Below are 24,638 nucleotides of genomic sequence, written 5' to 3'. Positions count from 1 at the left end.
TGAGTAAAATGAGTTTTCTTATTACTGACGTTTAGTTTTGTAATCTAATTTCACAAAAAGTAATCGTAATAAATATGCTTGAAATAATAATTTTAGTTTATGTTTTATGTATAATTTATTTAGAAAAATATTTTCAGTAATATATACTTTATTCATTTTAAAACTAGTTTCACAGCTCGCAGCGCCCTCCAGTGGCCGTGAGCTGTTATGCAGAACACATTTTTTGGATTTCTTTCTTGTTTTTGTTTCTTTTTTTCTCGTGTGACACAAATAACAGATTTAATGGTTAATGTTTTAGAAAAGATCAGAATTCAGAAATGGTGTCAGATAAATATTTATTAAAAATAATCATAAACAAGAAAAAAACATGTTTATTTATGAATATATATAAATAAATACATACAAAAAGTAGAAAACGAAAAAACAACATAGTAGGAACGTTTAATAAAAATAAGTGATGTTAATTTTGTAAATTTAAATTTTACTTGACAAAACCTCCATTTCCCAGGGTGCACTGCGGTGGGTAAACTAACTTTACCCTTTGACCTTTTACAAGATGTCCAATCACAGCTGGATTTACGCTGGAAGTAATAGCGACGGTCTGTCCTGATTGACGTATTCGTCTGTCCAATAGGAGCGCGGGAGCGGCTTCAGTGGACCAATCAGCACGTACATAGGCGGGGCTTCGCTCGGACGGTCCATCGGAGGAGGAGGTGTTCCTGGCGGCCATCTTGGATGTGCGAAGTGATTGTTTAAAGAGAACAACTGACATTTTTAAAAGATTTAAACCTATTTTTAAAATAGACACGTCAAAATTACCGTAAGCGGAACGCGATCTAAATCCGGAGGGATCAGGTGAGTGGTTTGCAGAGGCGGAAGTGATGGTTTATGAGGTTTTTCCTCCCTGTCTCTCTCTCTCTTACTGTTTCCTCGCTTCAAACCAAAAAAACTCAGCCGGTGAAAGCTTAAAAAAACTACACATAGCGTCTCCTTCCTGCACGTCAGGGTGGGGGTTCGAGGCCCGGGACAGCCGTTCCTCCGTGTCGGTCCTCACAGAGGCGGAAAGTAGCTCCAACCGTGTCCGCTTTGTTTGTAAACATTCCGGACAGAGGACCGGCGGAGCTGTGGCGGTGTGCTCGGCCTCTGAACGGTCTGTAGTCCAGATGTGAGCAGCTGTCCTGGAAAAGTCAACCACAGCTGGACAGATGTTGATCATCATCTTCTACTGGTGATGAACCAACATGAAAATACAGTTAGTAATTGCGGTTTATACAAAACGTTCTAGATCCTCAACCCTCTGTACAAAGTAGTGCTGTACGTTGTCATTCATTTGACGATACGATACGATTAACTTTTTGGTGTCACGATACCATATATTTCCATACTAAACAATATTATGTACATTGTTATATATCGCAATATCAATAATTTAATTAAAAGGAATACTTTTGCATATACAACAGATTCTGATTCTATTAAGTTATTATTATTATTATTTTTTAAGTAACCACATACGCCTATAAAAATATCTAGTATGTGTTATGAAAATATGCATTGAAGAGTGAGGTAGTTGACAATGTTTTTTTGTTTGTTAAAAAACCTGATTAAAAAAAATACATTTTGAAATTTTTTGGATCGATGCGATTCACATGCGGTGAAATATTGCGATATAATCGCTGAGTAGTAATTTTTTCTTACACCCTGCAGACAAAGACCGTTGAGCTGAAACAGATGAGATGTGATGTAGAAGCTGCAGATTCATTAAAAAGATAAACAAAACAACACTTTAAACTCACGCGTGTGAAGGTGGACGTGTTTGAAAAAACTGTGACATAGGAAGTTTAATACATCCATAAAGTCCTTTTATCATTTCCTCATATTAAGTGCAACGTCCAAATCACTATTGTGTTTTTTTCAAAATGTCAAAGTATTTTATAAAAAACTATCTATTTTTGCTGAATAAACATCTTTCCTGGCCCAGAGTTAAAACATTTTTGGTCAGATTTGCACAATTTTATAATAATTCTGATTTTATTTTGTTTACATAATGCTGCAAGTAATCATTTTTCATATGTTGAGCCTTATAAACATTTAATAATAATGGCAGAACACAAAAATAACATTTTTGTCGTTTTTGGGTTTTTTTTGCTCGGAAAAATAAAATCAGTAAGATTACAGAAAACAAACAAACAAACAAAAACTGTTTGAATCCCTCCCCGTAATGTTTGTGGTGGAGCCCTCTACCACCTGAGCACTAACGTTAGCTAAGTAATGTGGGGCGGCAACAGCAGAATGTGGGAGGAGTTACGTGACAAGCGTGTTGACGTGCTCAGATGGATGGAGTTGCAGTTGTACACAAAGGAGGTGAATAGAGAATCAGAGACACACACTAGAGGTGTCCTGATCCAGTATTGATATCGAATATTGGTCCGATATCAGCCAGAAAACAAATATCCAATTTTATCGGACTACATCTCAAATCTCCGATATAAGCGTTCTGATAAGTTTGTTGTTGTTTTTTGGCCCCGCCTTCAGTTGTTCCCACCATATACTGACTGTAAAAATAACTGAAGTGAACTTTAATTGCTGACTAATGTTCTCTGTTTGAGTAACATCACATGATCAAACCTTTTCTAACATTCCACACTACAAAATAAGTCATAAAGTATGGATGATTCATGATCGTATCGTATCGATATCGGCTGATAACCAAGGCTGCAATATTGGTATCGTATCGGAAGTTTAAAAAAAAGTTGTATTGGTACACGCCTAACATAAACACACACAGACTCCAGTAAATCAAGTATTTATCTGTTTTATTATCTCTATCTTTCCTTTTTGTCTAATTGTATTTGAAAATTCCCAAATACATTGTAATTGTAGGAGTTCTTATTATTTTTTTTCCACAACTCCTTTGTCAGGGAACTCCTCCACGACAAATTATTATTATTATTATTATTATTATTATTATTAATGCAGCACTAATGACATGCATGTCATCATATAGGGACAATGTAAAGGATGTGCAGTCGACCTTTTTTGGAGCCAAAATTCCATATCTCTATGAATATTTATTGTACAAGTTCAATGATTGCATTTATGAAAAGTTCATCTAAAGTGGAGTATTTGATTAATCAGACCAAAGCTGTACGACCATCAGTAAAAAGATCAGTAGAGGTCAAAGTTCATCACGTCACAAAAAAAATCCCTAAAACTTGGCCACAAATTGAGATCCAGAGCTCAGACTGGTACCATTGAACGACATTTCCTTTCAATGTGTGACCTAGGCCTTTGCTCAAGGTCATTATTAAGGTCAAGGTCAGTCTTCTGTTTTTTATGCATTATATAACTTATCAACAAATCCAGATGCAGGTTGTCATTTTTGCCAATTTTTTTAAATTTTCATTTGCTAAATACGTATTTGCTTTGTGAACACATCTATCGTAGTTTCTCTATGTTTCTGCTCTGTGTAACGACCACATGTTCCAGATGTGTGAGTAATGAAGAACGTTGTGTGTGTTCTCAGTAAAAGAAGGCATGAAGACATCATCCTAGTCCTCAGTCATGGCCGATAAAAGGAAACTTCAAGGTGAGTGAGTGACATCATGACCTTCTTAGAACTTTAACACCAGGTTGGTTTGTTTTTTCCTTTTTAAACACTGACACGTTCAGAGCTCCACACTGAGAACACGTTTCCTTTTCCCTCACGTGAAGATAAACCGTCCACCTGAGAGCGTGGGAAGAACCTTTTTCTCTCACTGCAGTTCACAGTAAAATCTTTATGTTTAGCATCAGTAAATGTTCAACCTTTCCCTGTGAGCAGGAAGTTGTGGAAGCATTTCCTCTTTAACGAGTCTTTTCCTGTTAGAACCTAATCTGTTCCAGGCGTACGGCATCACAACTTTCCAGAAAACTCGTTAATGAACAGGAAATAAATCCGACTCCTTCTTCTTTCACGTTAGTTAAAGTCAAATGTTAGTTTTGGGATAATATCACACTTTTACACATGTTACGGATCATCTCATGATCATGTTATCTGTGACTCTAAATGAAGGCAGTTTCATCTGAAGTGTTGGTTCACATTATTCTGATTTCATTTAAATGTGTAAAGGCTGTGGATCAAAGACAGGTTTATCTGATGTTTATCTGGTGGTGTTTTGGCTGATCTGGTGATCGGTTTATCTGGTGACACGTTCACAAGGTGTGTTTAGTATAAACACACGTTTCCGTGGTATTTCTCCTGTTAAACAGGTAGCTGAGGGTTAGCACTGTGGCTAATGCCACTCTAGTACAGTGTTTCTCAACCTTGGGGTTGGGACCTCATGTGGGGTCACCTGAAATGTCTTTAATCGATTAAGATAAAAGTTACTGATTAAAAATACATTGTGTAAGATGTTTTAATTATTCTTTTTCAAATTAAAACAACACACAATCTTAAACAACTGTATTTTATACTTTTACTTTGTCAAATAGAAATCTAGTCAACAATAATAATAATAATAATAATAATAAAAATAAAATGCAGGTAAACATGTCACTAATCTGTATTTGTATATATGGAGAGTCAAGATATATTAAGATTTACAGTGCCTCGCGAAAGTTTTCAAACTTCAAACATAAAGATATAAAACTGTAATTGTTTGTGAAGAATCAACAACAAGTGGGACACAATCATGAAGTGAAACGAAATTTATTGGATATTTCAAACATTTTTAACAAATAAAAAACTGAAAAATTGGGTGTGCAAAATTTTTCAGCCCCTTTACTTTCAGTGCAGCAAACTCTCTCCAAAAGTTCAGTGAAGATCTCTGAATGAGCCAATGTTGACCTAAATGACTAATGATGATAAATAGAATCCTCCTGTGTGTAATCAAGTCTCTGTATAGATGCACCTGCTCTGTGATCGTCTCAGAGGTCAGTTTAAAGCGCAGAGAGCATCATGAAGACCAAGGAACACACCAGGCAGGTCTGAGATACTGTTGTGGAGAAGTTTAAAGCCGGATGTGGATACAAAAAGATTTCCCAAGCTTTAAACATCCCAAGGAGCACTGTGCAAGTGATAATATTGAAATGGAAGGAGTATCAGACCACTGCAAATCTACAAAGACCCTCTAAACTTTCAGCTCATACAAGGAGAAAACTGATCAGAGATGCTGCCAAGAGGCCCATGATCTCTGGATGAACTGCAGAAATGTACAGCTGAGGTGGAGACTCTGTCCACAGGACAACAATCAGTCTATACTGCACAACTCTGGCCTTTATGTTAGAGTGGCAAGAAGAAAGCCATTTCTTAAAGATATCCATGAAAAGTGTCATTTAAAGTTTGCCACAAGCCACCTGGAGACACACCAAACATGTGGAAGAAGGTGCTCTTGTCGGACAAAACCAAAATAGAACGTTTTGGCAACAATGCAACTCATCACCCTGAACACACCATCCCCACTGTCAAACATGGTGGTGGCAGCATCATGATTTGGGCTGCTTTTCTTCAGCAGGGACAGGGAAGATGGTTAAAATCGATGGGAAGATGGATGGAGCCAAATACAGGACCATTCTGGAAGAAAACCTGATGGAGTCTGAAAAAGACCTGAGACTGGGACAATGATCCAAAACATAAAGCAAAACGTCACTGAGCTCAGCTGTTTTTCCAGGAGGAATGGGCAAATATTCCAGTCTCTCAATGTGCAAAACTGATAGAAACAAACCCCAAGTGACTTACAGCAGTTATCACAGCAAAAGGTGGAGCTACAAAGTATTAACTTGAGGGGGTTGAATAATTTTGCACGCCCAATTTTTCAGTTCTTTATTTGTTAAAAACGTTTGAAATGTCCAATAAATTTCGTTTCACTTCATGATTGTGTCCCACTTGTTGTTGATTCTTCACAAAAAATTACAGTTTTAAATCTTAATGTTTGAAGCCTGAAATGTGGCAAAAGGTCGAAAAGTTCAAGGGGGCCGAAAACTTTCACAAAGCACTGTATATTTTGGGGTTATAGAAAATTACAATATCGCCTATATTTATATTTATATTTATTTTATATCTCATGTAGTATTAAAATACTCGTTTTAGAAGTGGTGTCTTTCTCTACTTCTCAGAACATGTAAAGCTCAGTTATATGATCACTGAGTCAGACCTTCATCTAAACAAGCCACACTACAGAAGTCACTCACACGTGCTGTCCCTCAGAGGAGAAACAGACTAAAGTGACTCATGTTTGTTAATAAATGTGTTTGTTTTCATTCTCATCAGCAAATTTAACCACAATTGTTTTTCTGGTAAAACTGAGTTAAAAATATTAAGATTTAGATCGGATTTTGCCATTTGGAGAGAAAATAGATATTAATATTTGGTCCATATTGCCCAGCCCTATTTTTAATTCAGTGTAACAAGCATGATCGAAAAGTCATTTTAAAAAACATCTTTAGGGTAGCGCTGCACGATTATAGGCAAAAAGATCCTCACAATTATTTTGATCAATATCGTAATAATTGCAATAATTATTTCTCATGTTAGGGAAAAATGTGTATTTATTTAGCGCTATTAAAAAAAACCAAACAATATATGAACAGTTTAAAGTGTAAAATCAAGCTTTAAATAAAACAGTGTACCAAAAAAAAGAAATTAAACTAAGAATGTAAAATGTACCAAGGGTTAAATGAATAAATAACTGATTACAGAGTACTTTCACCATTGGAAACATCTCTCATCAATCTACCAAATGACTTAAAGCTGGTGCTGAGTCATGGTTGAGAAAGTGTCTGAATAGATATGCAGCAGGGCACACATTTTAAATGTAAATATTGCCCACGATCAGGTTAATTTATTCATGGCAACTAAAATTAAAATTTGATTAATTGTGCAGCCCTACTTTAGGGTCATGTGTGCGTGTGATATTAAAGCGAGCGTTTTGCACAGCGCGGCCACTCTGAGCATGAAATATAAATAAAGGCTTTAATGAGCACCAAGCTGTGATCACATGCATGTTTAAAGAGCACCAGGGTTAATAATGAATGCTGTGCTGAACTAAAGAGGCCATCATGTGATCCTAACCCTGTCTTTCTCTTCCTGCAGGTGAAATAGATCGATGTTTGAAAAAAGTAGCAGAGGGAGTGGAACAGTTCGAAGACATTTGGCAAAAGGTAACGAACGCAGCGTTAGGAGAACATAATAATCATTATAATATAATACCATACAATATCAGCAGGAATGACTTATTCTGCAGTTTGGAATGTTACAAAGTCTTGATCAAGTGATATCATTAGTCACATAGAGCAGTGGTTCTCATTTATTTACTGATCTGAATAATATCCACAAAGTTTATTATTATTATAGTCATCTTAAAGATGGAAATCCTTGTTTTAATCACTAATAAAATGGTTCAAAGTGACTAAAAATAGTGGAAAATGTGGTGAAATGGGATTTTAAAAATGACAGATAATAGTTAAAAGTTGCAAATTATAGTGAATAAAGACAGACAGTAAAAATGGTTAATATTGGAACAATTAGTTTAAACTGGTAAATAATGGACATGACAAATGGTGAATGTGGTTAAATTGATAAAAATAATCATGAGATATGATGAAAAGAGGTTAAAAGTGACAATAATAGGTCAACATATGTGACATTAGGTGTAAAAGTGCTCAACATGTCTGGAAAGTGGAAATAAATGGAGAAAAGTCATTGAAATATGATGTAAAAGTGTCAGAAATGGGAGAAATGTAGCAAAAATACATTAAAAGAGCAAAAATATGGCAAGAAAAAGTGATGAAAATATGTTAAAATATGGTGAGTTTGGTGGAGTTGTAGAAAAATGATAGAAATAAGCAAAAATATTAGTTTCTTGAAGGCGTCTGGCGACGCCCTCCCCGTGTCTCACGACTCTAAATGGGGTCTTGACCCCAAGGTTGAGAACCTCTGAAACAGAGAACAATAATCAGCAACAGTAGAGATGAGGAAAAATTCACCAATTTATTTTTCACCAATAAATGACACAGATTTTAACATCGATATTTTATAAATGAATAAAATAAATGAAACTAAAACCCATCCTGATTATGTATTATTAAATGATTCTATTTTTTACTTATTATGTTATGTTTTTATTCATATTTGATTTACTTATTCTAAATGTGTGATTGTTATTTTCTTTCTTTCTTGCTGCTGTTGCCAGATGTTCCCACTGTGGGACTTGTCTTGTCTTGTTTTGTTCAGTCGTTGAGTTTTTACAGTAATTGACTCTGAGACGTAGTGAGAAATGTAAATCTCTAATAACACGTTTCCTCTGTGCAGCTCCACAACGCGGCTAACGCTAACCAGAAGGAGAAATATGAAGCCGACCTCAAAAAGGAGATTAAAAAGCTACAGGTGGGAAATGAAATCAAGCTCCACGTGTTGTGGTTCATCTGGTTACCGTGTTACCTGGTGACCAACCTCACACAGATTAGAGAGTAATAATCTAGATCAGATTAGATCAACAGGTTGGATGTGTGGCATTATTGTGTTTTATTTTTAATAACTAAAAATGATCTTATGAACAGATTGAAACATGTTTATTAGTGCAGAGTTGAGTTTCTGTTGTCGTGTGTTAGCGTATTAAATATCTTCACTCTCAGCTAGAAACGCAAACCACTGTTGTCATTAGGATCAAAAATCAAGCTTTGGTCCATGAATAAGTTGACTTCCACCTCCTCCTCTTCCTCACTCTCCTTCTGTTCCTCTTCTCTCAGCGTCTTCGAGACCAGATCAAGACGTGGGTGGCGTCCAACGAGATCAAAGACAAAAGGCAGCTGGTGGAAAACCGTAAACTCATAGAAACGGTGAGTAGAAAACTTTGTCTGAGTAGAAACGAGGGGTTCTCAACCTTGGGCTCATCAGATTCTGTCAAGAAACCAAGAACATTTTCTGAATATTTTCAGCCCATTTTTGTTTATTTTTACCATTTTTCTTCAACTCCACCAAACTCACCATATTTTAACCTATTTTCATCATTTTTTCTTGTCATATTTTTGCTCCTTTTAATGTATTTTTGCTACATTTCTCACATTTCTGACACTTCTACATCACATTTTAATGACTTTTCTACACATTTAACCATATTCATGATTTTTAATGCCCATATTTTGCTAGTTTAAACTAATTTTCCCTACATTTTTTACTTCCATTACTCGCAATTTGCAACTTTTAACCAATTTCTTTGTTTTTAAAAATTCCTTTTCACCATATTTCATGCTTATTTTTTACCAATTTAACCACATTCACCATTTATCATGTCCATTATTTACCAGTTTAAACTAATTGTTCCAATATTGACACTTTGAACCATTTTTATTACTTTTTCTGTCTGTTTTTATCCACTCTAATTTACAACTTTTAACCAATATCTGTAGTTTTTAAAATCCCATTTCACCTCCTTTTCCACCATTTTTGGTCACTTTGAACCATTTTATTAGTGATTAAAACCAGGATTTATATCTTTAAGATGACTATAATAATAATAATAATAATAATAATAATAATAATAATAATAAACGTTCCTGGATAACAGTGGATATTATTCAGATGAATAAATAAATGTGGTTATCACAGATTCATAGAACATGTTGTTGTGCTGATCTCAGTAAAATGTGTGTGAGATGTTTTAAACCCACTAGTAATCAGATTATCTGGTGACTCTCTCTGAATGAGAGTGGGTTTGTATTTAAAATGGACACCAGTCTCAGTGAGTATTGACTAGTTTAACACAGTTTGAGACACACTTTTCAGTTCATTACAATAATCTAGATTTGCTTTGTGTGAGAAAATGAAAAACGACACCAGAATGAATCCAAAGCGTGGGAACGTTTTGGGTAGAAAATCGTAATCTTTTTTTTATTTGAATAAAACATTTCTTGTGCTTCCCGCTCGCAGCAAATGGAACGATTTAAGATCGTGGAGAGAGAAACCAAGACCAAGGCGTACTCCAAAGAAGGACTAGGTCTGGCTCAGAAGGTGGACCCAGCCCAGAGGGAAAAGGAGGAGGTCGGAGCGTGGCTGACGGTGACTTTCAAAATAAACTTTTTTTACTGTAGTTTTATGTTTTACGAGGAGAATTTGTATTTATACAGGAGAAGTTATTGACATTATCTGTGCATTTATGTACCGTTACATTCTAGATGACATAAAACAATGTTTAGGAAGATTGTTTATTGATTAAAAAAACAAAAGGACTGAAAAATTACACAACAGGACAAAGAAAATACACAAAGAGAGAAAAACACATTTTTAGTTAAAAAAAAAAACCTAATAAATGAAATGTTTTAAAAACATTTTCTTATATATTTTTTCTTTAAATAACTAAAAATCTCAACAATACCAGTCACAAGATAACACGATCACCAGTTTAACCTGAACACTAACCAGTACAGAGCAACCCTGGTGTTGGTCACATGACCGGCTCGTTATCGGTCACCTGTGAGGTCTGATGATGAGCTTCAGGTGTGTGTGTGTGTGTGAGAGAGAGAGAGAGAGAGAGAGAGAGAGAGAGAGGCTGCAGAGCAGAGAGGAGTGTGTGCACTAAACTCTACTGATGAACTTTTTACAGGTCACATGTTAATTAAACACTGATGAGTGAGAATGAAAGGGTTAACGCTTAGTGGTGGAGGTGAAATCAAACAGGAAATGTAACTCCTCCTCCTCTTCTTCTTCTTCTTCCAGAACACGATCGACACCCTGAACATGCAGGTGGACCAGTTTGAGAGTGAAGTGGAGTCTCGTTTGGTCCAAACCAAGAAGAAGAAAGGAGACAAAGAGGTGGGTGGGATTTAACCCCTCGGTCCTTCCACCTGGAGAGCCTGGTCACATGGTCTCCATTAGGGCTGGGCGATTTAACGAGGTTTCTATTTTGGTGATATAGAACCTTACAATATCAATATATGTATTTTTAAGGTTTATTTAGTTTTTTGACACTTGTTTTACATCTCAGAACAACATTAAATGTCGTTAGAATCTGGATTACTGAGAGCGTCCCAATCCAGGCCCACTCTTAACCCAGACCCACTCTTAACCCAGGCCCACTCTTAACCCAGGCCCACTCTTAACCCAGGCCCACTCTTAACCCAGGCCCACTCTTAATCCAGGCCCACTCTTAACCCAGGCCCACTCTTAACCCAGACCCACTCTTAACCCAGGCCCACTCTTAACCCAGACCCACTCTTAACCCAGACCCACTCTTAACCCCGGCCCACTCTTAACCCAGACCCACTCTTAACCCAGACCCACTCTTAATCCAGACCCACTCTTAACCCAGACCCACTCTTAACCCAGACCCACTCTTAATCCAGGGGTGTCCTACTGCTGCTCAGAGTCTGATCCTGGTTGCCTGGTTACATACATGGAGCTCTTCTTCATGCTGTCTATGAAACAGCAGAGATAAAACTAACTGCACACACAGATTTTTTTCAGGACACAGATTTGATCAAATTTTGGTAAACAAGAGGTTTACATCGACTTTTTAACTGTTACTGTTTTTTAGAGCAACACAACAAGGGCACACGTTGTTATTTGGACTAAAAGCTGCTCAATGATCCTGAATGATTCACCTCATATAGAACTCAATGGACTAAAGGAGAGTTTTACGTCATCATGATGTCATTCCAACATGGCAGAGCACAGGGTAAACTAGTCCCACTTTTTTAAGTTAATAAAACAAATATGGTGCAAAATAACGCATTCTGTCAGGCATAGATCTACTAATGAGGACATTAATAAAACAGTGGAGGATCCCTTTAATGCTGTCACTCACTGTTTATATTCATATGAACAAACAGCTTTAACAGATGTGACTTTATTTACATGTTTTACAGCATCTGTTCTATATTTAGTCACAACATAACATGAACACCAGTCGAACTGCAACAGCAGTTGCTGTGAGCCCTGCCCCCACCCCCCCCAAAACAAATGTTTGATATGAAGTTGTGTTGTTGCGTTTCACATTTTAGTCAATTTAAATTAGTCGTATTTAGTTGTAAAATGTCAGTGAGTTTCTCTAAGTCAGTGGTTCTCAAAGCTTTAGGTTCTAGTTCCCTTTTCTCTTACTTTAGAATCCTAGCCCCCCCCTTATGTCCGACTACCACATTCTGATCAGTATTCTATTTAAAAACATCTATAGATCATAATAATAGAATAAATGAGTAATACATTTTAAAGAATCTCATATTGTAAATAAGTGAATGAAACAGTATTTAGTGCCTCCTGAATAGATTTATATCTATAGTTATTATTTATCTTTACCTGATGTGTGACCAACACTGACCCTTTAATGTGTCATTTTGTGTGTCGTTGGTTCCTTTTATTAGTCAGTTTATTTTCCTTTATAGTGTGTATTTTTTGTTATTTTCTGTGTTGTTGATATAATTTAATTTATTCTGTTTTTGGTGTTTTGTTTTTGTGTATTTTGTTGTAATTGTGTGTTTTGCAGTCGTTTTTGTATGTTTTTCATTCATTCATTTGTCGTGATCTTGTGTTTGTTGTTGTTGTTCTTTTATGGTATTTTTCTGTAATTTTGTAGGTTTTTCTGAGTCATTTTGAGTGTGTCCGTCCGCGTGTGTGTCTGTCCGTGTGTGTCCGTCCGCGTGCGTGCGTGCGTGCGTGTGTGTGTGTCCATAAGGTCCCTCTATAAGAGACACATGTGCTGCATTAACTGTTAGACAATGAAATATTCACGTCCCGAGCTGTGCATTAAGCTACAAAGTGCACACATCACGCACACACATTCAGTTCCTGAAACTTTAAACGAGTCTGGCTGTTCTCTCAAAGTGCAGTTTTGTTTCCCATGAATATTAATGAGTTTGTTTAGCAGCTCATTGACACCAGCAGCAGCGTTTTCAACGTTAAGGCCAAAGTGTTCTGACGGCGTTTGGACTCGTTTGTTCCTCACGCACAGAAGCAGGATCGCATCGAGGAGCTGAAGAAGTTCATCGAGAAGCATCGCTACCACATTAAGATGCTGGAGACCATCCTGAGGATGTTGGACAATGACTCAGTGCAGGTGGACGCCATCAGGAAGATCAAGGTTGGTCACAGACAGACCATCATCCTCAGTCAGTCCGTCTGTCAGTCAGGAGGGAAACGCCTTCATTTGACTTTAACAAACTGTAGAGTTGGTTTGACCCAACATTCACATCAGAGATGGGACACTGATGGACCCTAAAGTTAACGCACAAAACAACAAAACATTACACAACAGGATGAAAAAAAAATTAACACAAAACAGGAAATTACACAAAAGGACAGAAACACAATAACAGAAAAACACAGGATGACATGGGACACTGATGGACCCCAAAGTAAACACACAAATGGACAGAAACATTACACAAAAGGATGGAAAAATACACAAAAAGGCAGAAATTACACTAAAGGGCAGAAAAATAACACAAAATGAGAGAAAAATACACAAAAGGAAAACATAAAACAAATATGGACTAAATGACTCATAAACACAACAATAGAAACATATAAAAGTACAACAAAATACACAAAATGAATCTAAACTAACTCGAACTGGTCGTTATTTGAAAAGTTGATCATGTGACTCTCAGATCACATTGTTTGATTTCTAGGCTTTAGAAATGAATGAATTATTCTTGGGATAAACTGATCAGAGTAATGAGAGCAGGCTTAGTTTAATCTCAGGTTTAGAACAGTAGAGTTAATTTTATCCTGTGTAAATAAACGTTTAGTCACCAGTAGAATAACCTCTAATTGTCTAATCTGTGTAGGATGATGTGGAATATTACCTGGACTCGTCCCGTGATCCAGACTTTGAGGAGAATGAGTTTCTGTACGACGACCTGGACCTGGAGGACATCTGTGAGTATATGCTAACACTCATTGATCATTAATTATTAATCCATAATTAACTCCCAGCCCAATAACAGGAAGCACACAACTTGAATATGTCCAAATGTCGTGTTTTAAGATGAATTAATAATGATTTAATCCCCAATCAACACATGTTAAACTAAACATGATGCTTTAATAATAGACATAAAAAACGAGATATTTGCATTTTAAATGAAATGTGCAGTGATGGATCACTTTGTCTGATCTCATGTTGCAGCGCTGGAACATTTCCAGTAAAAATTCCACAGGAATGTTAGCTCTGGAATTTAGAGAATAAGAATATTTATTTAAATATTAACTTTTCATGGGAATTATTTATTGGGATTACTTTTATATTTGACTTGATGCTAATATATATTTAGAATTTTAAATATAAATTATGTAATATTTAAAATTTTATTTTTCTTTTTTTTTTTCAAATTATTTTTTCTCATATTTAATTTTTTTTGTATGCTAAAATATATTTTACAGACTGTTTAACGTCTCTGTTAAAGCAAACTTTCAGTTTTGATAATGTCCTGTTAATTCCCATGGAAAGTTTTTTAACTTCAAAATTCTGGGAATTTTTAAACCCGAGTTGAAATGTTAATTGTTTTATTTTGAAAGGATGCAAATATTTGTGTGCGTGTGTGCGTGCGTGCGTGTTGCAGCTCAGACGCTGGTGGCCACCTCCCCCCCAGGACACTCCCACTTAGAGGACGAGCTCTTCCAGCATTCCAGCAGCACTCCCACCTCCACCACCTCGTCCTCCCCCATCCCCCCATCACCTGCCACCTGCACTACAGTAAGAAGATCATTAATATTAACATTAACATTGGTTCCTAAAGGAAGGAGTTCTCAACCTGGGCATCAGGGACTTATTTGGGGTCATGAGACACTGGGAGGGGGTCACCAGATGCATATTTTTTGAACAATTTGAACCCATTTTTGCTTATTTTTACTCTTTTTCTGCAACTTCACCAAACTCACCATATTTTAATCCATTACATCACATTTCAATGTCTTTTCCAGACATGTTCAGCACTTATAAACCCTTTCTACCACTTTTCGACCTCATGTCACATATATTGACCCATTATTGTCACTTTTAACCTCTTTTCACCAGATTTCATGATTTTTTTTTTGCCATTTTAACTACATTCACCATTGTCATGCTCATTATTTGCCAGTTTAAACTAATTATTGACACTTTAAGGCTTTTTTTACCACTGTCTGTTTTTGTCCACTTTAATTTGCAACTTTTAACCATTTTCTGTGGTTTTTAAAATCCCATTTCACTATTTTTTTTTCCACCATTTTTGGTCACTTTGAACCAGTGGCGGATGCTTTAAGACTACAAGGGAACCTCAGCTTCCCCTAAAATCAGTGGTCAAATATGTAGTGTTGTGTGTACATTTCATTGACTAAATATATGACAGAACACATGTATGTTTAGTTCAGAATCAGCTTCTTATAACAGGAAACTGACAGTGACAGCGTGACGTTCTTCATTCATTACCGCAGCGTCACAGTGTTAATAAACAGTGGTGAAGTTCAGCTTCAATTGACTTCAATGGGAGACGATTTATGGGTTGATCCACTGCAGTCAAACTAGACGCTCATTGGATAAATGCTCGGTTATGACGCACTTAGTCCCGCCCATCGGACGCCGGGCTTCACAGGAGGTCTATGGAGCAGTGGGCTGGATCTGTCTGTTCCGGACGCTGGAATAATGGATGATGATTGGATGATCTGTCTCAGGCTAATTCAATTTTGATTGACAGCGAAATGAGCCAATCAGAGAGTATGACGTTGTAAGCACACAGGCGGGTTTTTCAAATATTTCAGTCCGTTGCTCTGTGTTGACACGGAGACTTTGCTGATCCTCTCATATAATAATAATTTAAATAGTTTTAAGTACTCAATTTTTTTGAAATCCTGCAATTTTCCTTAAAGTAAAAAATGACCTCCATCATGTGATGTCGGCGTAGGAAAAATGTGCAGTTTCATTGAATGTATTTGGAGGCGCTGAGATAATGTACAACTGAATTAGTTTGTGATTTACACAATGAGTCATGTTTTCTCTGTCATTTTTTACTTTCTTCTGGGGGCTAAATTATTAGCTTTAAAAGACCAGATTTGGCCCCCAAACCTTGAGTTTGACACACGTGGTGAAGCTAACGTTAAACATTTCTAATAAAACATGTTTACAAAAGTTTGTTTTTCAGGAAAACTCTGAAGACGACAAAAAGCGAGGACGTTCCACGGACAGTGAAGTGAGTCAGGTCAGAGTTCCCACGCTGTAACAACTGTTAGCTTTGCTTTCTGACCGACCAATCAGATCAAAGCTTGTCCTTTGATGTGCTTCTGACTCTTTGATCTATTTATTTTTAGTCTCCGGTGAAGAATGGCACTGCGTCGTTGCTCTCCTCATCCTCGTCGTCCTATTCGTCCGTCACTGGCTTGTCGTCATCCTCGCTGGTTTCCATGGTGACCGTTGCCGGCAGCTCCGCTCTTCACAGCTCTTCGGCGGGGTTCCTGTCCAGCTCGTTGGGGGTCAGCTACAGCAACGCCACGCTGCCACAGCAGCAGTCCAAGCACCTCAGCGCAGCAGCCCCTGTCATCAACAGCCACGCCCCCCCCACGTTTACCTCCTCCTCGCCGCCCGACCTCCTGCCCCTCACCCCGGGGCTGCTGCCTACGTCCAGCCCCCAGCCGGCCACACCCACCTCTAGCGGGCTGGGCTTCAGCCTGACTCTGGGGAAAGGCGGGGGCGTGTCCACCAGTCCCATCTCATCTAGCCTCGGCCTATCGGGGATGCCAGCGTCCCTGAGCAGCATGGCCGGCCTCCTGTCCTGCTCCACGCCGGCACCGTACGCCCAGGCCACGGCCTCGGGCCTGCTGTCCTCGTCCGCCCCCACCAACAGCTCGGTGGGCGTGGGGAGCGTCGCCGTCGGCGGGCCGACGTCGTCGTCCGGGGGCCTGCTGGGGGCCGTGGGCTCAGGGATCCTGGGGTTGGGCTCGGGGTCATTGCCGTCCTCCTCCAGCCCGGCCGTGAGGTTGGCTCCTATTGGAGTCATTGGAAGCAACGACGGCGGCTCGGGGTCCGCCCCCGGAGGAAACCCGTCCAACGCCATCCGAGCACCGAGCCAACAGAAGCAGAACGGCAGCACAAGTAAGAGAGGCCCCGCTCCCTTTACCCTCTGACCTCTTATCTCTACTCACACACCTTCTGACTTTCTTTTGGTCCAGGTTATAGCGCAGTGTTAGCAGACAGCACCACAGACTCCGCCCTCAGCAGTGCCAGCCAATCACAGAGCAGCCAACCCTCCCTGTTGTCCTCCACAGCCAATCAGCTGTAAGTGTGAACTTTTATTCAGACTTTTATTTTGTGAGCGTTACTGACATTGAAACATGCACGTGAAGAGAATACACGTGCACGTTGAACTCGCTTTGGCTTCACATGCATGAGGAAGTGACGGTTTTTCACAATAAGTGTCTGAATGTTCATAAAAATGTAAAAGAAAAGTAAAATTTGAAACGCACATCTAACATTGATGGTAAAGTTTGTTGCGTTGCATTGTGGGAAGGGGAGTCCTGTTTTAATAAGTCATGATGATCATGTGATTTCACCTGTTCCTGGTGTTGATGCTGGTGTTTGTTCCCAGGAAAGACGCTGGTCCCAGTTTACTGGTGTCGGTCAGTTTGTCGTCCAGTTGTCCGTCGTACGGTGACGTCAAAGGGACGAGTGGCAGTCTGATGAACGGACCTCTGTCCTCCTACTCTCAGTCTGACGCCATCAAGGTAACACACACACACACACACTATATTCTCAACCACATGGATAAATATGTAGTCAGACCTAGCACACTTTTATAGATTAAAAATAAATGAAAATCACAGCCTTTTTTTTCAGAGAGGAGTTTGTCAGTAGACGGTAGTACAGTAGATATTACACAAAGAATAAAACTATGGTTTATTTAGCTCTGAACAACCTTTAAATATTACACAAAACAAAACCTTAAAAACAGAAATACAAACAGAAGTTTAGTAGAATTTTAACACCTACAGTTTCTAAAGAAAATAAAATATACAGAAAAACTTATAATGTAAACAAGTTCCTTAAAAACACATTAAATTGAATAGATCAACACTAGAATGTGCTTCAGTAACATTTACACATTAAAATATGCTACAATAGCTGCTGACTCAGCTATTCATGAGCTGATATTTTATACCATATATTAGTGCATGTGTGTCACTATTAGTTATTGTATGGAATTCATTTTACCAGTTCCTCTCATTTATAATCACATGAAAATCAAAACTAACTCTGCTTTTGGTCACATGACACTAATATTTCTATTATTTCCTATTGGTTTCATTTAATTTGATACATTTGTTTGAAACGTGACTCAATGTTTGAGAGAAACTATCAGGTTGTTTTGAAGGCGGAGCCAAATGAAAGCGTAGTAAACAATAGATCAGTTTACATCAACTGATGATCAATTCTATTGATTAATTAGAACCATCGTCAGTAAACACACTTAAATTCAGGTGTGTGTGTGTGTGTGCGCGCGTAAAACGACATGGTGTGATTGAAACCAATAAATTCTGATTGATTTCCCATGATCCTCCAGGAGCCGCTGAGCAGCCTGAAGTCAATGGCAGAGCGAGCGGCGCTGAGCTCAGGGATCGATGGAGACGTGTCCTCACTACACCTCGCCACGGGTAACACACACACACACACACACACACTCTGCCACGTAACGCAATGCTAACGGTTACAAAACACTCTGCACTAAAGCATCAACGCTTCAAAAACACATGTGGATAAAACGCACACAAATGTGTAAATACAGTCACACAACAGGAAATAACGCACAAACGAGAACACACAACGTACACACATGGACACACACAAAAGAGAGACGGACAAACATAAACTACGAGTTAACTCACTCAGTGCCATTGACGAGATAATTCGTCATTTACGTTTTATCACAGAGATTTCTAGAAAACACCCTGGCGGAGGTCCCTCATCAATATCTAAGCTTGGTGTGATGTACTAACCAACTGTGCCCTGAAGATGGCAGCAGTGCATCTTTAGATGATAGATTAGCCACTGATGCTACCATTAGCTAAGGAGGAAGAAGCAGGGACGAGGGCGATTATGGCGCTATGAAGTGATATTGTGACGTATCCATCAGCTCACAGCACCACATACTAACACAGAACATGTGTGGACCTGAGTGGATTATTGATTATGTTGTGATCATGAGCTAAAACCATCAACTAACTGAGGTACACGGGTCATCTCTGTGTGTGTCGGGAGGAGGAGGAGGAAGTTGTCTGTGTGATTGATGGGGGAGGGGCAGATACAAAATACAGTAAGCAAAAAAAATCAACTGTGAGACAGATAGTAAAATAATAATTTTACCATCAAAAGCCTTGTTTCAGTGTTATTGTTTTTTTTTTAGAAGGAAACCAATGTTCAGATGTTATAGTTTTCAATAAAGCAAAAAGAAAATTGCGTCAAAGTCACTGACAGATTTTTTTAAAAGTCTGATTTCTCAGCTTTTTGCTCTGAAACTGGTGATTTGTGTAAAACTTGCTCTATTCAACGGCTGATTACAGAATAACTAAACAAGCCAGAAAGAAATTGTTTATTTGTGCTGAAAGTAGAGACTTTAATCTTTCATTTTTCAGATTGTCATAGTACATAATATTCTGTGGGTTTTTAAAAATGCTCAAACAGCTGGTACTGAATGAGTTAAACACACGAGCCATCATACAGGCACACAAAAGCAGGTTTTATTTACTACACAAATAAAACAAACTTACATACAGATGCACAAAAGCCACAGAAATCAGACGCACACACATCTACAAACCTGAAACAATGCACACAAATAGTTTTGACTGTGTGCGTTTGTTTGTTAGTAAGTTGTTCAAAATTACTCACAAACACACATTTACTACACAATCAGGGTTCTCACCAGGAGTTTTTCACAGCGTAGGAGGATCGTGTGGTGTGAGCGCCATTAGTGTGGAACATTTTAAAATGTATAACTGAATAGTTAAAAAACCTTTTCTCCAGTATAAAAGCATGACATTTAGCACAGATATTATCTAAGGGCCACTATTTTGGAAAAAAGCGTTGACCAGCATTTTTCAAGATGGCCACCATTGCCATTCAATGGTTATTATTATATAATCAAAAAATGCTCAGATCCGGTCAAACGAGGTGTCAGTAGAAAGGTGTGGTCCTCATCTAATCTACTAGAGGATCACATTTAGTGAAGTAAAGCTGAAGTTGGGTTTTTAATGCGTGTTCTAGCCTTACTTTAAAGTTAAGTTATTTGTTGAATTGGTGAATGTAGTTAAAGTTACTCATGCTTAGTGTGTGTGTGTGTGTGTGTATGTACACACTGTGTGTGTGTGTGTGTACAGGTCCTCCACTAATAAATACTCACACACTCTAGAGACAAGAAATAACATTTTATTGTAAAAACTGATTCAAGGCGCGCACACACACAGGTTGAGGATGAATCATAGACTGTAAAAAAAGACCATCTCCTTGGTAAAGTTAAGCTTTCATTTTTAGAGCTCCCCCTGCTGACTGGCTGTAGTATAGGTCATAAGCCCCGCCTCCTCAAAGATAATGCTAATTTTCCTGTGAACTTTGTTTTAAATAAGTTATTTGAGGTTGAAAAACATGATTTTACGTCGTATATGACGGTGATCGATCTTGCGTTCGTCTTTGTGAATAGCAGTTACGTTGTGAAGGAAAGCTGAGACGCATGATTTCCTTTTTTAAATAGAGTACGTTTAGATATTTGTGAATATATGATGGTTTTGTACAAACATCTATGATCTGAACAAGACGTTGGTAGAATTGAGAGAAAACGTTCCCAACATGTTGAACCAGAATGAAGCTGATGTCTCTAAGTCTGAACACGTTTCAACCACACGGTGTTCACATCTGTTAAAACATGATGAGCAGCTACATGTGCGCTACGTCTGGTTGAAGGTCTGTTTATATTGGAAGGTGGACGGGCAGCATCGAGGGCTGCAGGGGTCCTCAGGTAAAGACAAGAGCATCCAAGCAGATCGCCTGTATTAAATACAGTGAGGCTGATGTGTGTGTCTCTGAGTTATTCAGATTAAATTTAGTTTAAACAACCCGTGCACATCTGGAAGTGCCTTTGTGTCCAACAATTATTACAATAATACTGATTAAAATAAGAAAAAAATTACCTCACACTGCTGAAAACTGAGCGTTAGGGTCTCATCGCTCTGTAGGAGAAAATATTATGACGGGGGTCCCTACACCCCACAGTGTTAGAGAGAACCCTGGTAATTAAAACAAGTTTACATACACACACATAAAAGCATGCCAATCAGATACACACACACACACACACACGTGTAAATAGTCACGCAACACACATGGAAACGCAACAGGAAATAATGCAGCCGAACACACACACACACACACGAACACAAAGATGCAGCAAACACACACGAGTAAAAACTCACACACGAGACACAACAACCACTGAAATCAGACGCACACACATCTGAGAACCTGAAACAATAAACACAAAACAAACGCACACACAAGCACATAAAGTAAGTAGTTAGAAATTACGCTCACTAACTGCACATTTACTACACAATTAAAAATACCTCACGTACAGATACACAAAAGCATGTCAATCAGATACGATCACACGTGTAAATAAAGACATTCAACACACATTAACACAGCAGGAAATAATACACTAACAAGAACACACAAAAAAGAGACGCACAAACAACAACAACAAAAGTACACAAGTAAAAACTCACACACGACGTACAAAAAACAAAGACGCACACGCATCTAAAAACCAGAAATGATAAACACAAAACAAACGCACACATTTGTGATGTTAAAAGATATGCTCATAAACCACACACACACTGTCTTATTATTAAATCATATTTGTTTCTAATGTATTCTCCTTATGCTGTGGCTGTTGCCATGGTAACAGTAACTTCTGTTTTATTTCCTGATGTTTGTTCGTCTCTTCTTCGTTCAGAGATCTTCCCCAGCAGCCCCTCCACCCCCTCCTCGGCCCCCCCCTCGACGCAGCAGTCCCTGTCTGAGGTCAGCATCGCTCCGTCCCTGGGGGTGTGTCCTCTGGGGCCCCTCCCCCTGTCCAAAGAGCAGCTGTACCAGCAGGCCATGGAGGAGACGGCCTGGACGCACATGCCCCACCCGGCTGACTCCGAGAGGATCAGGTGACCACCACGCCTTTAGCCACGCCCCCCACGCCGCCTCACGTGTTCCCACGCTAACCCTGTCTCTCCCACACACACACACACACACACAGGCAGTACCTGATGAGGAACCCCTGCCCCACGCTGCCTTTCCACCACCAGGTTCCCACGCCTCACTCTGACACCGTGGACTTCTACCAGCGCCTCTCCACGGAAACGCTCTTCTTCATCTTCTACTACCTGGAGGTCGGCCGCCGCCATCTTTAATTATTATTATTAACCACGTTACACACAAAAAAACATAACGTCACAGAAGGAAACGTTTTATTACTCAGTTTAGAGCAGGGAGTCTCAACATGGGGGTCAGGACCAATACTGAGTCCCAAGAATTCTTCCCATGGCCCCCAAAAAGAAAAACATGTTGTGCTTTTATTGTGTACAGTTAAAAATGCAGAATTTCAGCACTGTATTGTTATTTTATTACTGTTTTTCCATCTACTTCCTGTTTGTCATCTACTTCCTGTTTCCTGCAGGGTACTAAGGCCCAGTATCTGGCAGCTAAAGCTTTGAAGAAGCAGTCGTGGAGGTTCCACACCAAGTACATGATGTGGTTCCAGAGACACGAAGAACCCAAGACCATCACAGATGAGTTTGAGCAGGTGGGCGTGGCTTCTTCTGTCTCCGCCACGGCGTAGGGCAGCCATTGGTCAACTGCTACCACAGATACTGAGAGGCACATTATGTGTGTTCTGTTATTTTCCTGGAGTTTTGTGTTAATTTGTATGTTTTTCTGTATTGTTTTGTTACTTTGTTGGTATTTCTGTAGGTTTTTGCTTTATTTTGAGTATTTTTCTGAATTGTTTGTTTTTGTGCATTCAGGGAACCTACATTTACTTTGACTATGAGAAATGGGGCCAAAGGAAGAAGGAGGGTTTCACGTTCGAGTATCGATACCTGGAGGACAGAGACCTTCAGTGAGGGACTCACGTCCAGGATCAGAACCTCCACCGTCCTTCATCTCATCGTTTCCTTTACTTTGGCTTTAAACCCGTTCACCGGCGATGCCCTGCGACCAAAGATGATTGGTTGATGGTTCATTGGGAACACAATCGTTAACGTGAAGGTCCAGCAACGTTTGAACATCCACAAAAAACCAGGTCAAACGTCTAGATTTAAATCTTCTTTTCCTCTGCGGTCGCGTCGAGTCACTCAAACACTTTGGAGTTCATAATGAAGGTCAGATTGAAGGTCGTTCCTGCTTTAATGAACCAACGCTGAGGAGATAAACTAACACACTTCCTCAGAGTTCATGTGAAGTTTAGCTGATGTTAATCTATGTTTTAATGTTTACTGCCAGAACTAGCCCCGCCCCTTCAGCGTAGTCGTCTGTGAGGAAGCCACGCCCTTTCACTTCCTCCCAGTTTCTGTTCTGACTCATCATCAAAACGTCACACTTTAGATTAAAAACAGCTTTAGCTTCCCTCTGTGTTTGGCCCCTCCCCTTCATTTGTGATTAGTCCCTGACAAGCCCCCGTGTTAAAATCAGATCTTGGACCCCTACCTTCTCAGGATTAGCATTTAGCTAACCCTTCCAATACCATTTGTTCTTGGCCCGCCTCCTGATTTAGCATTTGTCCACATTGAGATTTGAGTCGCCCCCACGTTCGTGTTCCCTTTTGGCCCCTCCCACTTTAGGATCTGGCCTCGGTTGCCCCGCCCTTTAGTTGGGTGTTAAACTCCGCCACACACACACACACGGATGTCCAGTCTGGACCAGCCCCCACTTTGACCTAAACTAAAACATTTAATCTAGTTTCCATCAGAATCCAGCCTTGGTTCTGTTTAAATGTAGTTTTTTGTTTCTCTTAAAGCACTTAATGACATTTGTTCCTTCACTTTTATTGTTAATTATGAATAAATTAATTAAAAAGTTTGGTTTTCAAACTGCGGCGATGCGTCACATCCTGCAGGTGGCGTTGTGCTAACCGTTAGCATCCAACATATCAGTGAATCTGTTTGTGTGACTCGAGTCGACCAGTGAAAGCTACACACACACACACACTCTGCCCTCCTCGTGCTTTGTTTTTTTTTTACCAAAATGCTCCTGTTTCTTCTTCTTCTGTGGCTCCATATCTGGTAGATGTTTCTCAGGAAGTGTTTGGTCACGTTGTGGAAACATCACATTACGACTTTTAGCTCCGTTTTTACCTGACGGCGTCTTGTTTCACTAAACGTCCCTTTTTTAATTTTATTTCCAAATATCCTCCAATGTTTGGAGAGCGTCTTCGTATGCTTGGTTTTATTATTTCAGGCTGGTGTTTGAAGCCGGTCGAGGTGGACGAGGAGCTTCTTTTTGAACTTCTTCAGGAGCGTCTCACACTAAACTGATTGTGAACTCTTAAACACACCAGGAGGAGGGAAACCGCCCTGTTGTCCCTGTGTGGGAATAATGACAGACACAACCATGAATAAAGGATTGTAAAATATTAAAAGATTACTTTTCACATAA

General features: G+C 39.1%; 1 protein-coding gene across 1 annotated transcript; it reads left to right on the top strand.

Moving 5' to 3' along the window:
* Positions 1–711: 711 nt before the first annotated feature.
* Positions 712–24,638, top strand: LOC114460929 (CCR4-NOT transcription complex subunit 3-like). The gene is made up of 19 exons (XM_028442811.1): positions 712–855; positions 3,527–3,589; positions 7,073–7,140; positions 8,291–8,365; positions 8,728–8,817; positions 9,908–10,036; positions 10,694–10,789; positions 12,921–13,049; positions 13,759–13,849; positions 14,533–14,666; positions 16,090–16,146; positions 16,256–17,036; positions 17,114–17,219; positions 17,530–17,665; positions 18,502–18,592; positions 21,949–22,150; positions 22,243–22,375; positions 22,663–22,788; positions 23,009–24,638. The coding sequence occupies exons 2-19, from the start codon at positions 3,565–3,567 to the stop codon at positions 23,105–23,107; spliced, it is 2,568 nt and encodes an 855-aa protein (XP_028298612.1). The 5' UTR covers positions 712–855; positions 3,527–3,564; the 3' UTR covers positions 23,108–24,638.

The sequence above is a fragment of the Gouania willdenowi genome, unplaced genomic scaffold (genome assembly GCF_900634775.1).
Source record: "Gouania willdenowi unplaced genomic scaffold, fGouWil2.1 scaffold_85_arrow_ctg1, whole genome shotgun sequence".
Classification (NCBI taxonomy): Eukaryota; Metazoa; Chordata; class Actinopteri; order Blenniiformes; family Gobiesocidae; genus Gouania; species Gouania willdenowi.
Note: the sequence above shows the minus strand (reverse complement) of the source record. Positions and strands in the feature narration are given on the sequence as shown.

Coding starts and splice junctions, on each gene's coding strand:
- LOC114460929 (XM_028442811.1), top strand. CDS start 3,565: ATGGCCGATAAAAGGAAACTTCAAG. Junction 13,050..13,758: donor ACGCCATCAGGAAGATCAAG/GTTGGTCACAGA, acceptor TAATCTGTGTAG/GATGATGTGGAATATTACCT. Junction 17,037..17,113: donor GAAGCAGAACGGCAGCACAA/GTAAGAGAGGCC, acceptor CTTTTGGTCCAG/GTTATAGCGCAGTGTTAGCA.